This window comes from Apteryx mantelli, chromosome 2 (assembly GCF_036417845.1).
Source record: "Apteryx mantelli isolate bAptMan1 chromosome 2, bAptMan1.hap1, whole genome shotgun sequence".
Taxonomy (NCBI): Eukaryota; Metazoa; Chordata; class Aves; order Apterygiformes; family Apterygidae; genus Apteryx; species Apteryx mantelli.
The window spans coordinates 169575046-169590084 of record NC_089979.1 but is presented as its reverse complement, the minus strand read 5'-3'; the positions used below and the strand labels follow the sequence as shown (position 1 = coordinate 169590084).

The 15039-nt window shown below is 41.6% G+C and overlaps 1 protein-coding gene across 1 annotated transcript in view; it reads left to right on the top strand.

The window, feature by feature from the left end:
• LOC106483823 (obscurin-like) overlaps positions 1-15039 on the top strand; it is a 177615-nt gene that overhangs the window by 127063 nt on the left and 35513 nt on the right. The window contains exons 84-89 of the mRNA XM_067292221.1: positions 991-1168; positions 2431-2544; positions 3298-3465; positions 3735-3837; positions 4456-4585; positions 5744-5849. Of these exons, the coding sequence (XP_067148322.1) occupies positions 991-1168; positions 2431-2544; positions 3298-3465; positions 3735-3837; positions 4456-4585; positions 5744-5849 (799 nt within the window). The remainder of the gene's footprint in view (positions 1-990; positions 1169-2430; positions 2545-3297; positions 3466-3734; positions 3838-4455; positions 4586-5743; positions 5850-15039) is intronic.

Sequence of the window (15039 nt, the reverse complement as noted above, 5' to 3'; positions counted from 1 at the left end):
GTTGGGGTGCTGTCTATAGCATTTGCTAGAGTTCGTAGATCTTTGGTATTCGCAGTCTGTAGGATTGGTAGTAAACTGGAGAAAACGTTGTTTCAATTATATGCTACATTTCCACTAGCTCCTCTCTGCTGGTTACGTCCTTTCCTGAAGCCAATTCCTGTTTAGAAGTCAATGCGACCAGCTCATCTTCAAAAATTCAGGGCCCAGATTAAAACTGTACGAAATTGCACATAGAGTTTCCCTAGGGCATTAGATGCTCAGCTCCAGTTAAAACAAACAAACAAAAAAGTGGATTTCTGGACCTAGCCCCAGTCAGGGCCTTCTAAAAATACTTACCACTGTCATCACTGATATTCACAGGCTGTTCCTCCCGTCCCCCCTGCAAAAAAGGACGCTTTGTCCAGAGTGCAACTGCTGTGTAATTTCTTTTCATGTAGTGCCCGACTGTGGTGTTCCTTGGTGCTGATGTCAGCCCAACAGTGCTGTGCTCTTGGAATACCCTTTCATTCTGGCTGTTGTTTTCCTGAAATGTGATAATTACTCCCAGATGGAAAATGGGAGAATGTCTGTTTGCTATTCGGAAAGCCAGGTATACTGGAAAAAGGATTGCAAAGAAATCCTGATTGCTCTTCGGCCACTGCCACTTTGCATCGCTCGTGCAGTCTGAAGAATCTTTAAAAGCAGTGTAAATTATCACTATTTCCCCTTTTGCTGTTGGAGCATCTAATATAACTTTAATGGGACTTACGCGTGACTCAAGTCCACTGAAGGGAATATATTCTGGAAGCAGGAGACTTGCTGGTGTCAAATAGTTATTTCCATTTTAAACTTTTATTGAAGATGGTTGTGGTCCACAAAGACTAGGTCCGGATCTGAACTTTCCTGAACTCTGGGATTACTGTGGGGAGCGAGGTAGTGGCCAAAAATCGTCTGTAAGTAAAAAGAAAAAAAAAAAGGTGTTGACGTTCTTATGCTCCTGTTGTTACACAGCTGAACAACATAGACGTGAATGACTTTGTGGAAGGAGATGACCGGGCATTTGAAATCTGGCACGAACGAGAAGACTCAGTCCGCAAGTACCTCCTTCAGGCGCGTACAGTGAACATCAAGAATTCCTGGGTGAAGGAAATCTGTGGCATCCAGGAGCGGATCAGTCAGCCTGTCTGGAGTGAGTACAGCCCGAGATGGCGTGAACCTCCCAGTGCTACCTTGGGGATGTCTCCCTGACTCAGGAAGGCGATTTTGCTGCTAGGAGGGAGAGAACCTTCTAGGGTCATCTGCCACCTCAAAAACTAAACTAGGGTTAGAGGTTTTCCTTCAGTCACATCACAGACTGCCATAAATAACAACTCACATGACTAGGCAGCGAGTGTGCTTCAGGTGGAACGATCATAGCTGCTTCACCTGAGCTGGGGCAGGCACCTTTGTCAGCATAGGACAACAGTGTGTTTTAGAAGTTTTAACAAATTGCAGAGTTGTCACTAGAGAGGCATTTGATCTGGCAGGGATTGCAGAAGGGTAACTGACGACAGAATTTGGGGACAAAACCACAGTCCCACTCCATGAAAAGCATCAGACTCCAGTGGGAAGAGTCCCGAGACCTGACCCAGAGACCTACTGGTACCAGTGTGATTTTGTTGGGTATTGAGTCCTCCATTCCAGAGTTCTGGCTTACATTGTTTTATCGGGACACATGGCTTTGCTTTGGATTTTTATTTTGTCATCCAGGCTGCTTCATCCTCACTGTCATTTAATACTACGCCAATTTTGTGTCCGCAGAATTTATCAGGAGGATATTAAATCCATATTGTCCAGATAGGAGCTAGAAATTATGTCCTTTACTGCATAAGTCAATCTGGCTTCTTAGAAATCTGAAAGAGATCTGTTTTTGGTGTATATGCACTGAAAACAAGTCTGGGCAGTTTATTTTTAAGCTCTTAGTGCGGTGTTCTAATTAGGAAGACTATCAAAATAATTTTACATAGCTTCTTGTGGTAGGAATAAATCAAAAGTCTCTTAACAAAGCATAGACTTTGCTGCATACAGAGCAACAGAATATTGGTTTCGTTATCAGCGGTGCACATTAACTGGGGAATTAACTTAACTGTGACAGCTGTGTGGTGTCTGAATAATGGATGTGCTTATTAAAATCATGGCCTAAAATACTTCCAGATCAGCAACAAATCCAGGATTTTTACGTCCCATCTCTAAAGCCAACAAGCAACTTTTGGCAGGCTCAACTTATTCTCAAATAAGCAAGAACAGCACGTCACCTTGAAAGTCATTACTTGCTAAAATTTTCTTTTCTGGTTCCCATTCTGAACCTCACAGTTCTGCAAAAATTCTGCCTATTGTTACTTTATTTTGCAATAGGCATTCTGTGGACGGAGCCCCCTCCTCAGGCCTGACATGCTTATTCTGATGTTTCAGTACCGCCGGACTTTGAGGAAGAACTGGCAGACTGTACAGCTGAGCTGGGAGAGACAGTCAAGCTGGCTTGCAAAGTTACAGGAGCTCCCAAGCCATCCATCTGCTGGTATAAAGGTATAAGCAGCAAGTCATATTGCCACGAAATGCGTATTCCAAGACTGTGCTCTGTGCATATTGCTCTTTGTGAAGTTGTCAGTGGATAATCTGTAAGCTGATCACTGGGAGACACCTGAGTCTGGCTTTAAAGAAGTTAGCTACTAGGCAACCAAGCTGCAGTAGCATGGACCTGCCTGTGACTTAATGTACCCTGCTTTTCAGGTTTGCAGATAAGTCCCTACGAAGCCACATCTTGTTGCAGTTAAACAACTTCTTGGAAATGAGTAACTTGTTACACTAGCTCGGACCCTTCTATGCGATAACACAGGCAGCTCTGTGGACACGTTCCTTTTCTCAGCGTAACTATATTGCAGGGGAAACAGCTTTGCAATAAGTTCACACCTCGTAAAAATATGTTCTGCGTGCTTGCAGTCTCTTTATAAGTGTTTCTTTTACTGCACTTGGTAGCAAGTAAGAGCTTCAACTGCACAGCACATACTTTGGGAGAGTTTCATTTTTAAATGAGGATTGATGATGAATGAGATCCCCCAACAGAGCAGAGTGTGACTTGGAGCAGTGCTTTGTTCACAGGATGTACTGCAGAGAGCTGGAGGAGGATGAGCTCGTTGCTCAACTACCAGGTTCAGCTGCAGAAAACAAATACAGCTCTTGGACCTCTGACAAAAGAGCTGGATGCAATTCCTAGGGAGAAAACGTAATTGATACCAAACTATTTACTAAGACTTTTTTTTTCCCCCCTGTGTCTTTAAGATGGGAAGCCAGTGGAGGTGGATCCCCATCACATTATAATAGAAGATCCTGATGGTTCGTGCACACTGATCTTGGACAACCTAGCAGGCAGTGATTCAGGACAGTACATGTGCTTTGCTTCCAGTCCTGCTGGAAGTACCAGTACGTTAGGAAAGATCCTTGTTCAAGGTAAAATCCTGCACAGATGCATTGTTTCCAAGGGGTCTGTTATGTAATCCCCTAAACATGAATATTAAGGCAATGAAGAAGTTCGGTATAATATATGCAGTATACTCCCTTGAGAAAGTTCTTTGATGGTACAGTAGTGAATTGTTCCTAGAAAATGGGGTCTTTAGGGTCTTGTGTGGAAGAATTATCTGGTCGGGGGCGCATCCCTTGCATCTGTCAGGGTGTTGTCATAGTTCCAGCTGTTGGCTACATTTATCCTTGCTTTGCAGTGCCACCACGGTTTGTGAACACGGTTAGAAATGCTTATTACATTGACGGCGAAGATGCTCAATTTACCTGTACTATTGAAGGAGCACCTAGGCCTCAAATCAGGTCAGTTCTTTAGAAGTCGCTTTGGAACAAATTCTCTTTTCCCATTTTCGGTGGTCAGAACAGTCTCCTGCCCTGTCCTTCAAGGTTATGAACCCTTCATCTCTGTGTCCTCCAGCTTGTCCCCATCCCAATCCTGGCTTTTCCTGGTCCCAACATTCTTGGCATTCTCATGCAATTTATTCCAGCAAGCACCTGAAAAGAAACACCTACAGAAAATACCTGATATAGGACTGTATCAGATCTAATGCCTTGACAACATTTTATGAATCCTTCATGTTCCCTGCCCTACACTTGAGTTGATTCTATCAGCAACCAGTCTGGGGTATTCAGATAAAAAGCTCAATATAGCTTCTCGGGATTGGGACCACTGCTCCCTGCATTGGCTAATGAGATTTCTTGAGCGGTATCTCATAGGCCTGATGAGTACAAGTATCCGTGTGTGATCTATCTGTAGCTCTGTCTGCCAGGAAATTAAAGCCAATGTGGGATCCAGACTTTTCTCTAATGGTTGACTCTTGAGATGTTTGCCTACTGGCCTGATAGGTGGATGAGTGAGCTGGGGACTCCTTGACACTGCATATTTTCTCCTGGTTTACATTCAGTATTTTCCCCATGCAGGTGGTACAAAGATGGTGCGCAGCTGTTGGACACATGTAAATACCAGACTTTCAGTGAACCACGGAGTGGCATGTTAGTCCTGGTGATCAAGAACCCTGCCAGGGAAGATATGGGATACTATGAATGTGAAGTAAGTTCAAAGAGATGTAAAGATCTGCTGTCTGACATGTCATAAATAGGAGAATTCCTTTTCCTCGGAGAGATTGTATGAGATTAGTGGCTGATTAATTGTTGTTGCATGTCATGTCAGAAAAGCTCATCATAAAAGTGAGGTTCTCCTGAAGTGGGCCTGGTCTGTGATCATCCCAAAGCTTCAGAATATTCTGATCTGAGATTTTGGTTGTTCAAATAAGAACAGCTTATTCTGGAGCTTAAAGACAGATCCAGACCTCTAGGGCTACCTCTGTGCAAAGTTTAGGAGCAATTGGACATGAAATTTTGTTTCTGGACCGTTTTTAAATTAAGAACAGATTCATGCTGCTGCAAAGAAAGCATCCAAACCCCAAAGAAAAAATCAGATTTCAATACAAGTGAAAACCACTGGAATTCCTGTTTATTTAAAAAGTATACCTGGAAGCATCTAAGAGACTAAAATATTTTAAATGTAATACAAAAAAATCTTTTAAAAGTTAGTCACAAGTTATGCATTCATTGTAATAAAATACGAACAAGCTCTCAGGGCTCAGGTATAATAACAGTTGACCATAATTTATGAACTTATCATGGGTCAGCTGAACGATGGTAAATGGCTCTTAGCTCACAGCAGCTTCAGTTATTCTGCATAAATTGCTAGGTAATCTGATATAATTTAATGACTTCTACTAAAAGTTTAGCAAAATTACATTACGTTGCATTTGTGATAAGCTAAGATCCCCAAATCCCTTATTTCCTGGGCTGAATAAGACTTGGTGGACAAATGGCTGATAAACAAAAACCCCTGTTTGACTACCATTTAAATGGCAGATGATAGGAATATGTGTCTGTTGGTGGAGATAGAGCCACCTCAGGGCAGAGCCACAGGCTGCAGAGCGACCTGCAAGTAACTGTAGGTTAGCCGACGTGCTGTAACTTGTCTGTGCACGAGTCATTTGTGCTAAAGCATTATAATGAACTCCACTGAGCAGCAACGTCTTCATTCAGACCCTAGCTTAGGTTTTGGGGTCACGTCTTCCTCCCTTTCTGCTGTGAGTTGCAATGAATTTCCTAACTTAGCTGCAGTATCGTATAGAAGAGTTGTATCGTATAAAACCATCCTGCATTTTATTCAGTACTGCATGATTCTCTTTAGCTGGTGAACAGATTAGGGTCAGCGAAAAGTGGAGCAGACCTTTATCACCACAGTGCAGCAGCCCTGACTCAGGAGAGGAGAGGAGATCAAGCCATTACCATAGAAGGTATGATCCTTGACCAGCTCTGTGAGTATGTCAGTGATTTACTCTAAAACCATCTCACTGAGGATCGAATATGTTTGCCACCTTATCCATGTTGATTGTCGGTGTACACGTATCTGTATGTCTATCGAGAGGTGCATGGGTATGTTGCAGCTCAGCTCTACAGCCATCACCATCTGTTGATTTCTAAACCTGGCAAATCAACTTCATCATATAATGCTCAAAAGTGCATTATATGGAAAAAGAGGAGCAAGTGAAGGGTATGTCACACCGCCGCTAATGCAAGAAAATGTTTCTCTTCCCGTTGGAGTACTTGAAAAGGTGTGGGTCAGTTTGGCAGAACATGAGTTAAGGGTTGCTGACAAAAAACCAGGGTCCTGTAAGTAAAGCTGCAGGTGTATTGTGATCTCTTCCTGAAATACCACTGAGCAGCATCTGGAATGACTGAGAAAGCAGAACTAATAGCTGTATGTCCTGAGCAATATTACTTCACCCGTTAGCAAGGGCTGTTCAGGTATTACACCCCACATAGTCGTAGAACCTATTCCCTTTTTTCTGCATTTTTTTTTCCAGTTGAATTGATAGGGTGATGTGGACTGATCTTACACCCATCCAGTGAGGCATCTCTTTCTTAGCACTTTTACGGTGCGACTGCTTGAAGTTATCTTCTTATTCAGCATGAATTCAGACTGAGTTTAGATGAGAGGCTTCATCTGAGTAAGGACTGTTCACCGACATGGGAAGCTGGTTGCTGATACTAGTTAGAAGTGTGCTTGGCCTACTGGGCATGGGCACAAGCACTGTCCTTGTAGTCCTTTATCAGAAAACCATCAGAAGTTCAAAAGTATTGCAGGGAGAATGGTGTTAGTACAGCAATACCGTAACCGTCTCAGTAGGATAAACCTTGAAGTATTTGAATGCTTTGTCCTTGCTGTGACCTAAAGAGAGAAAAATAAGTTGCACGCAAGACGTAGAGGAACACAGACAAATTACTGTTAGGGCAGCATGTCTTGATGAAGTTTTCTTGTACGGAGGCAGAAGATGTTATAAAAATGAACAAGGGTTGTAAAACAGCATTAGAAGCATTGCTCAGCTCTCGGGGTTTTAAATATATACGTTCAGCCCTGAATTACTCATGTGCTGTAATACCCACAGCGATAAAAGATTTTGTGAGGTTGATTGAAGAAACGTGATCTGGAGATTGCCTGGAAGCTGTGGAAGTGTTAGGAAGTCATTTGTGATAGGTGCTGTGCTGTTGCCCAGACTTGGCTATAGGGAAGGAAATGACTCATCTTCGCAGAGGAATCGAGAGCGAGCTGGTTCAGGACGAAGGGAGCAAAGAGTAGTGCTGAGCCAGGCTCACCCATGAGACAAGATGATTGTTTTGAGCAGAATCACATCAGGGATGAATTTGGCATAATGCCCTTGACCGAGGAGGCCTTGACCTTGACCGATTTGCTGCTTTCTTGACAACCAAGAACCAGCCTCGATCTAGCTATCGAGGAAATCAGGTTCATCTGGCAGAGAAAAGGAGGACAGATGGATCTCACGGAGGCTTTCTCTTTCCATCTTTATAATCCTTTCTATTTTTGAAAATAGGATTATTGGTAGCTTCACCAAGAAGACAACGTTACTGCTGCATGGTATTATTCCATTAGAAAATAGTAATACTGTGTCTGTTTTGTAGCTCACCTGCTAGACCTTAGTGGGTCTAAGTTTTACCTGATTTCTCCTTGGTTCTATGAAGTGGTTACTGCTGGAGCCTCTTGAGGCCCCCAAGGGGCTTCAGTTGCAATTATTTTAGTTTTTCGTCTCTTGTCTTTCTGTGCTGTTTATTATGCTGAGCAAAACCTATGGGCACAATTTGAAATATCGTATTAGTCCAGTGGTTTACAGGCCCCGACCTGCAGTCAGTGGCAGGGTTTTCATGTCCCGTCACCATGAGTCTGCAAAACAAACCTGTTGTCATTAGATTTAAATTCACGGTATGGGAATTTGGACACCCACTGGAAGAACCAAACCCCAAAAGGATGAAAACCACTGGACTAAGGAATCCCTTTTGTGAGCAGCTGGCAACTCAGGCTGCAAGCCTGAAACGCGGAGGTCTGCCTTCAGGTACGCCTGGTCGCTGCGCTGAAGTCAATGGAGAGTTGCTTTAAAAATCCGCTTTTGGTGGATATTGGAAGGACTTTAGACACTTTAAAAAAAAAAAGTAACTGAAAGAAGATCCATCTCTTTGACTTCAAGTTGAGTACGTGCTTTGTGGGCAACCGTCTTGCTGCTTCATCTGCATACGGCAGATCTGTCCTGACATGGGCTGGCTTGCGGTGGCTCTGGCATTCCTTTTTTAACGTATTAACATTGTGATCGAGTACGCCAGGTTCACTAACTTGTGAAAGTCCTGCATTCCTGAAAGGCGTTGAATTCTCATCCAGGCTGGCATGTCCTGGCCGTACAACGAGACAGTCAATGGTGAGGGAATGGGTCGGCACCACAAGTGGAGATGAGCAGAAGCTTAGAGAAGAGAGATGCCCAGAATATACCATTTAGAGCAGGGAAACAGGAATCTCTTCGTAGTTCTGCCTTAGTTCTCCTTGCAGAGCTTTGGACAAGTTACTTAGGACCTTATACCTCCGACTTTTGGTAATATCGGTCTCGCAGGATAAAGCTAAATATTCTGAGGCTTTCAAATACAACATTTCTTTAAGAGCTAGAGAGACATTGTATCTCTTAGTGCTACCCTCTTACTGAAGAAATGGGGAATATGAGTTTGTCCCCCTGACCTTTTTAAAGTTCCCTGGTTGGGGTGATGATTAGGATCGTTTCCTCATTGCTTTTATTCTGTTATCGTTCTTGGTTAGTCTCAATTTTTGGCTGGTCGTATGTTTTTCAGTGCATAACGTGAGTGAGCACAGTCTGTCTTTAGGATCATCTCAGTTGCTGCAAGAGCGAAACATTTTTTTTTCCCTTTCCAGAGAGTGCAAAACATTGACATTTCTTTCGTGCAATTTAGAAAACTGCAGTGTGTCCACAAGTTGTTCAAATTGAAAATAGCTTCAGCAGTTGATGCTGGATTAAATATATCGGCCATCACACGTTAAGCACTGAAATGTAGCAGAAGAGGGGTGAAAGCAGAGCAGCGTTCCTGTGGTTTCCGCAAAGGAAAAATAGATTTAGGCTTCTGTGAGGGGAGAAAGTGGAAGGTAGAGTTTGTAGTAAGGGCCATGCTGGAAACTGCATTTCATCCGTTCACATCCACCAAGAGTCGACTTTCATTCAGAGTTACCCTAAATGTTTCATAACTTGTGAGTCGATCATTTAATGCATTAACCAAAGAAGAGTCTGGTCCTGCAGAAGCACTGGCTGATCCTAATGCTTACAGCTTTTAACCTGCTTATCAGGAGCTCCTGCTTTGCAAAGCTGTTTTCCTAAAATGCTCTCAAACAAGTTGAAATGATAAATCCGGTGCAAAAACCAATGCAGGGTGTTTTTCTCTCGGAAGAGGCAACCCAAATTACTCTCATCCTACTTTCGTGTGGTTCTGTCCTTCACATAGGATTGCTTAAATCCTCTCTCATACCTTGGGTCGTACATATAAAATTCCTCTGTCATGCACTAAACTGCAGGTCCTCAGGACGCCTTTACTCTGTGCCGTTTACAGCTTTCTCGTGCCCAGGGCTGCTGAACTTTTGCATACTGAATCCCTTTGACATCTGCTGCATATGGAAATACTGCAATTGATGTCATTTGGATGGACGGCAAGAACAGGCATTAATAAAGCAAGGCATGCAAGAGAATTCCTCTTACAGACACTGAGGAAGTTCATTAAATGCATATTTAATTATCAGCTAGGTGTAGCTGCTGTTAAAACAACCCTCTAAAAGCCCTTTGTTTATGTATGTAATCAAATTAATGAATGCCCTATTTACAGCAGGACTGATTCTCTTGCTGCTTATGGATTCATCTCGTTACGTTATTTGATGAGATTTTCTAAAAGTTATGTTGTGTATAAGTTGCACAATATTGATTTAAAGGTTTAAAAATTCAGTGAAAATTTCTAACTTGGGTGCAGTGAGTTATTCGAGCGCTCAGCTCATCTTCCATCACTGAGCAATACTCATTTCATAATTAAAAAGAGATGTTTTAAAGTGTTTTAAAATTATGATCTAATGATAGGTAAAAAAGGCTATATTGTACTTGCATTCAGAGATAAACATTTGAAAACAATCTTGTCCTTTACTTACCTGATAAACTCTAATTCCCCAGATTATTTTGTTTAAACCTACGTAGCTCTGGAGTAACATGCCTGAGTCTATTGGGTTTGTTCCAGATTTGTACACACGTAAATAAGACAAGGCTCTGCAAAGAAAACTTCAAGCTCTAGGTCAGATATTAACATCAGTATTTGCACAAAATTCTCCGTAGTCATGGTGGGATTTCCGGTTTTACTTAGTGGTAGCAGAGAGCCCTTGGAAGTTAAGTTATATCTAATACTGTAAGTATTTTTAATTTCCAGTCAGTGCAGTTTTTGGCCAGTACTGCAAACATCAGCATTTACCATAAGCTCTATCAGAGAAAACACAGATACTACAAGTTCCCTCTGCAATAACTATGATTTTATGGAAACAGCACAATAGCAAGTTTGGTAAATGTTACTTTTTTGATGGCCATAGCTGTTATCAGAGTGAGAAAGACTAGGGACTGCAAACAGATTTCTTCTATTTTTTTTGTTTAAGCTGCATTTCACTTTTAATTGTACCAACTAAAAATTTTATTTACTATATAGGGTGGTCTGGAAGATTGCAAAACAATTGCTGGAAAAACACTTTGAGATTAAATTAATTTTTTTTAGGAACTTTACTAACTTAGAATTAAATAAAAAGTGGGTCATGCTGCTGTTTTTTTCCTAGGTCCCAAATAGACTCAGCTGTTCAGAACATAATCAAAACAGTCTGGTTCAAATGGTGCCTTAATTTTAGGCCAGCAGATAGGTTGGGAAACTGCTGAAAATCTTTATGAAGCCTTCAAATGTTACCTTTCTTATTTTTAAAATGTCCATTTTAAGAGATGTATGAAAAATCATTACTTTTTTTTTTATTTTTTTGGTCTTGATATGCCTCAAGAACTTCCAGTTCTTTATGAGACAAGAGCTAGAAAAAATTGTAAATGATAGCAAAAGCCAGCTGCAGTAGATGTAAATATATTACCAAGCTGCCCCTGGATTTCCTAGGGATTTTGTGATGCTGATTTTTCTGTGCTGATGATAATGATTTTAGTTTTCATTGTTATCAGTATGGGGTTTGCATCTAGTCTGCAAAAGCCTGGAAGCTGACTGTTGAGTGTTTTGGGGCAACTCTTTTTCTGATAAAAGCTTCGCAGCTTAAAGGATTTCAGCTCTCCAGGATTTTCCATAGCAATGTTTCTTAAACCATCACCATCTTATTACAGGGGGAAAAAAAAAGGGGCAGAAAAACCCCTCCGTGTTTTCTAGCTTTGATCTTTCAAACAAAAATGTCAGGATCTCATGGTAGAAAAAACAGTATTTGCAATATGGATAGCCACAAAACAAAAAACCTGTGCAAATCTAAATTCTTCATTATTCAGGCAGCACCCTGAATGCTCATTCTTGGTCAGAAACACGAAAGGTGATGCTGGAAGTAACCACAGAAAGCATGGATGGGATGGTACAGGTGTTTTTCTTCACTCAAGTTTATTCTGATTAACTAAAAAAGTTAATTTAATCATTTCAGCTTTTGCCTTATTTAACCCCATGCTGTTCATACTGTTTTCTTTGTAGTCACTGAGCAAGAGACTAAAGTGCCCAAGAAAACCATCATCATGTAAGTGCTGACTTTTTTTTTTTTTTTTTTTTGGTAACTTCTGTGTTTTGCCTTGCTGCCTATGCATGATCCAATAACAAGCTTGTGTTTATTGGCCATGCAAGTGTGTTCATTCCCATCCCACCAGATCTCATGTTATTTTGTGTTACGCAAAGTCACAAGCTGAAAAATCTTACCGTCCCTTTCCAAAAATAGCAACACTGGTGTTAGACACAGCCTGGGCCAGTTTTTTTATGATATTATGTGAGAATAAATTACAGTGAAACCTGCAGGAGTCGCATAAGAGCTCGAGAAAGGCAGGACCTGTCCCAGTCTTGAAAGGAAGCTGCTTCTGAGCTCTGCCCGCTCAAAAGATGCACAAATACAACGAATATCTCATAGCTTACGATTATTTCCTCCTGCTTCCTGTTTTAAATTCTTAAGAAAAGCCTTTTATGATGAAGCAGGAGGAAGTTTAATAATGTTGCGCATTTCTCCTCTCTGTGGGTCTATATTTCTAATATGAAGTATCATCCTGGTAGCGACTTGGGATTTTTGGATACTTTCAGCCTGGTTTATGTTGGGTGCCTGTAATATATAAAGATAAATCAGAGCAAAATGAGTACTTTCTCAGTCATATGTAGACCAGAAGCTAATCGGCCATTGAAATCTTACAGTATCTTTTTAAGTATCATAAATAAATACGTAGTAGAATTGTTTTATGTGCTGGAAGGGGGACATTGTCTTTCCATGTTAGGCCTCCAAGCAGAGCTATACAGACCACATCCTAATGGTGAAAGGTGCTTATGCAATGATATTTTGGGGAGACACATTCCCACAAGAGTCATAACTTTGCTACAACCACTTCTCGACTTTGACATGATTCTGATAGTTGACTGTTTTTTAAATTTTTTTAACCTTTGTTAAGTGATGAGGAGGATGCGTGAAATGACAGCTGAGATATGTTTAAGCAACGGCTCTACCTTTCATCTCTTACTATTTTTTATGATGATTATTAGTTATTATCTGTGCCCTTTGCCCATTTTGAGCTAACAGTCTATAAGAACACGTCCCTCCTCCTAGCAGCCCCGAGGGAGGTTGGTACATTTATGAGTAGGATCACAAAACAACAGAAATTCGCCTCCTTTTGCTCTGGGGTCATGAACTCAGTAGAGTGGACCTCAGCTTGAAGTGGGACAGTGATGGGATACAGTTTGGGAACGAGTGTGAAAGGGCACATTTCAGCTCTCCTTCAAATGAAGCAAGCTGAGCAACAGAAGCAGCTTTGAAACTTTACCAGCAGAGTATAAATTCATGAATAATTTAGAGACGGGGGTGACCAAAGTCTAGATATGCAAATCCTAGACCTTAGGAACACACCAAAAAAGCATTTTAACCTTGCAACGTAAAACAAAGTCTTTAGTGCAGCTATATTCTCATCTTTTTCAGCAGTGATTTACTCTCATGTAATTCAAAATGGCACCATGGTAGTTATAAAGGCTGTAAAAAAGCCTTCAAGCCTTAAAGCTCTGTAGCAGTCAGACAGCAGACAAGCCCAACGTGGGCTGGAGGAGTAGAAAAGTGCTGATAACTTGGAGGAAAGAGTGAAGCAGTAGCAGTTCTGGGAAGGGAGTGCTCTGGATTAAAGATAGTCTCACCGTAGCTGATCCAGTCCTGGACTTTACTGCATCCTCAAAGGGATGGATTGACAGTGAAAAGAAGTCTGGTCTCCATAGGAGAAGACAATACCAGGCTGGGTCTAGTCTCCAAAGATGAGAATGATAAATGAGAAAGGTTACAAGATCTCTAAGACAATTTGTCTTCCAGCCTGGTTAGACAATGGCAAGAGGACAAAGAGGTTGTCCTTTCACAAGGACTCTTTCCACCCTGCCCTGTAGCTCTGCTCTGGAGCCAAAGCAGAGATGGCTGGAGAGCAGAGCTCTTGGCTTTCAGTGGCAGAGTGGTCAGACTAGAGCATGAGGTTGATGAGGAAACGGAGAGAAAGAGAGGAATGAAAAAGCAGCTATTTTGATTCGTAAATGTTCCTTCTTGATTCAGGCCACTGTCTTTTTATCCTTTAGTTATTCCACTTTTTTTATTCTCTGTGGCTTAGAGTTAGAAGCAGAATCTCAACACAGAAACAAAATTGGCTTTACCTGTTATTTTCACTGAACCAATTACCTCTGCTGTAGAGCATCCGCTTCCATCTACCTCCAAAGCAAATACCATCTTTCCCTTTGACTTTTTCCGTGAAAAAAACATTGAAAAATCTGTATGAAAACCTGTGTGTTAAACATGTAAATTAAGATTAGTGTAGTCTGGGTTCACAGACGTTCCTGTCCCCAAATTTTAAAGCCGTTTAATGCAGTTTCATCTCTAGCTCACTTAAAGTCCCAGCTTGTCCTGGGATGGGAGCAGAAGTTGTGTATATCTATACAGGGATGCTGAGAAATCCCAGCTGCTTTGGATACCCCCAGAAATCTAAAGAAAGACCAACAGAATTATTCTGAGAAATAGTTATCATGCATATCAGACCAATCTGGTGCTCCCGTATCAATTGCTGGTAGCAGGATCAGGCTGTGTCTGCAATAACAATATTATGGCAAGTAAGAACAGGTACATTTTGGCATGGGTGACTTCTGCAGGAAAATCTTCTAACTCTCTTTTCCTGGCTTCCACAAATGCTTAATGCCCTTTTAATATAACTGTTCTGTGTGTGAAAATGCAGTTCTCTGCTTCTCAGAAACACAGATAATACTTCCTCTCAAAATACTCATTTTAATCAATAAAATAGAAATATAGATAGATACATTTATTAAAAAAGAGGGGTAAGCTACTGACCCTTCTGAAATAAAGGGCATTTTGCCATTAAGTTGGATAAAACTGGGGTTTTAGCCAAGAAGACTCAGGAAAAGATTAAACTCCTTGAGTGTTGAAGATCTTCGGGTGAAACTGCTATATGGGTCCGAAGTAGCATAGCAAATGGTCAACACAGGCAAATGATATATAGCAGCATCCAGAAGAACATTTCCCAGCTGGACATACTCATGGTGTGTCCGTGCACTCAAGGAGGCTAGTGGCACTTGGATCCATGTGGGAGGAATGGCTTTGAGGTTTTGCCTGATTCAGAAAGTAAGCTGGAGATGGGCATGTGGGTGTGCGTGTGGGTGTGCGTGTGGGTGTGTACCCCTTCCAAAATGACACGCTCTTCACAACAAGCTGAAGTGCTTACAAAACTAACACCACTGTAGTGCCTTGATCAACCATGGCATGTGCTGACACGGAGTGTGGCTCCCAGAAAAGTCTTGTCTTCCTGCCAACTCCATTTCAACCATTTCTGTCATCAGAGAGGAAACAATAACCACTGTGGTGAA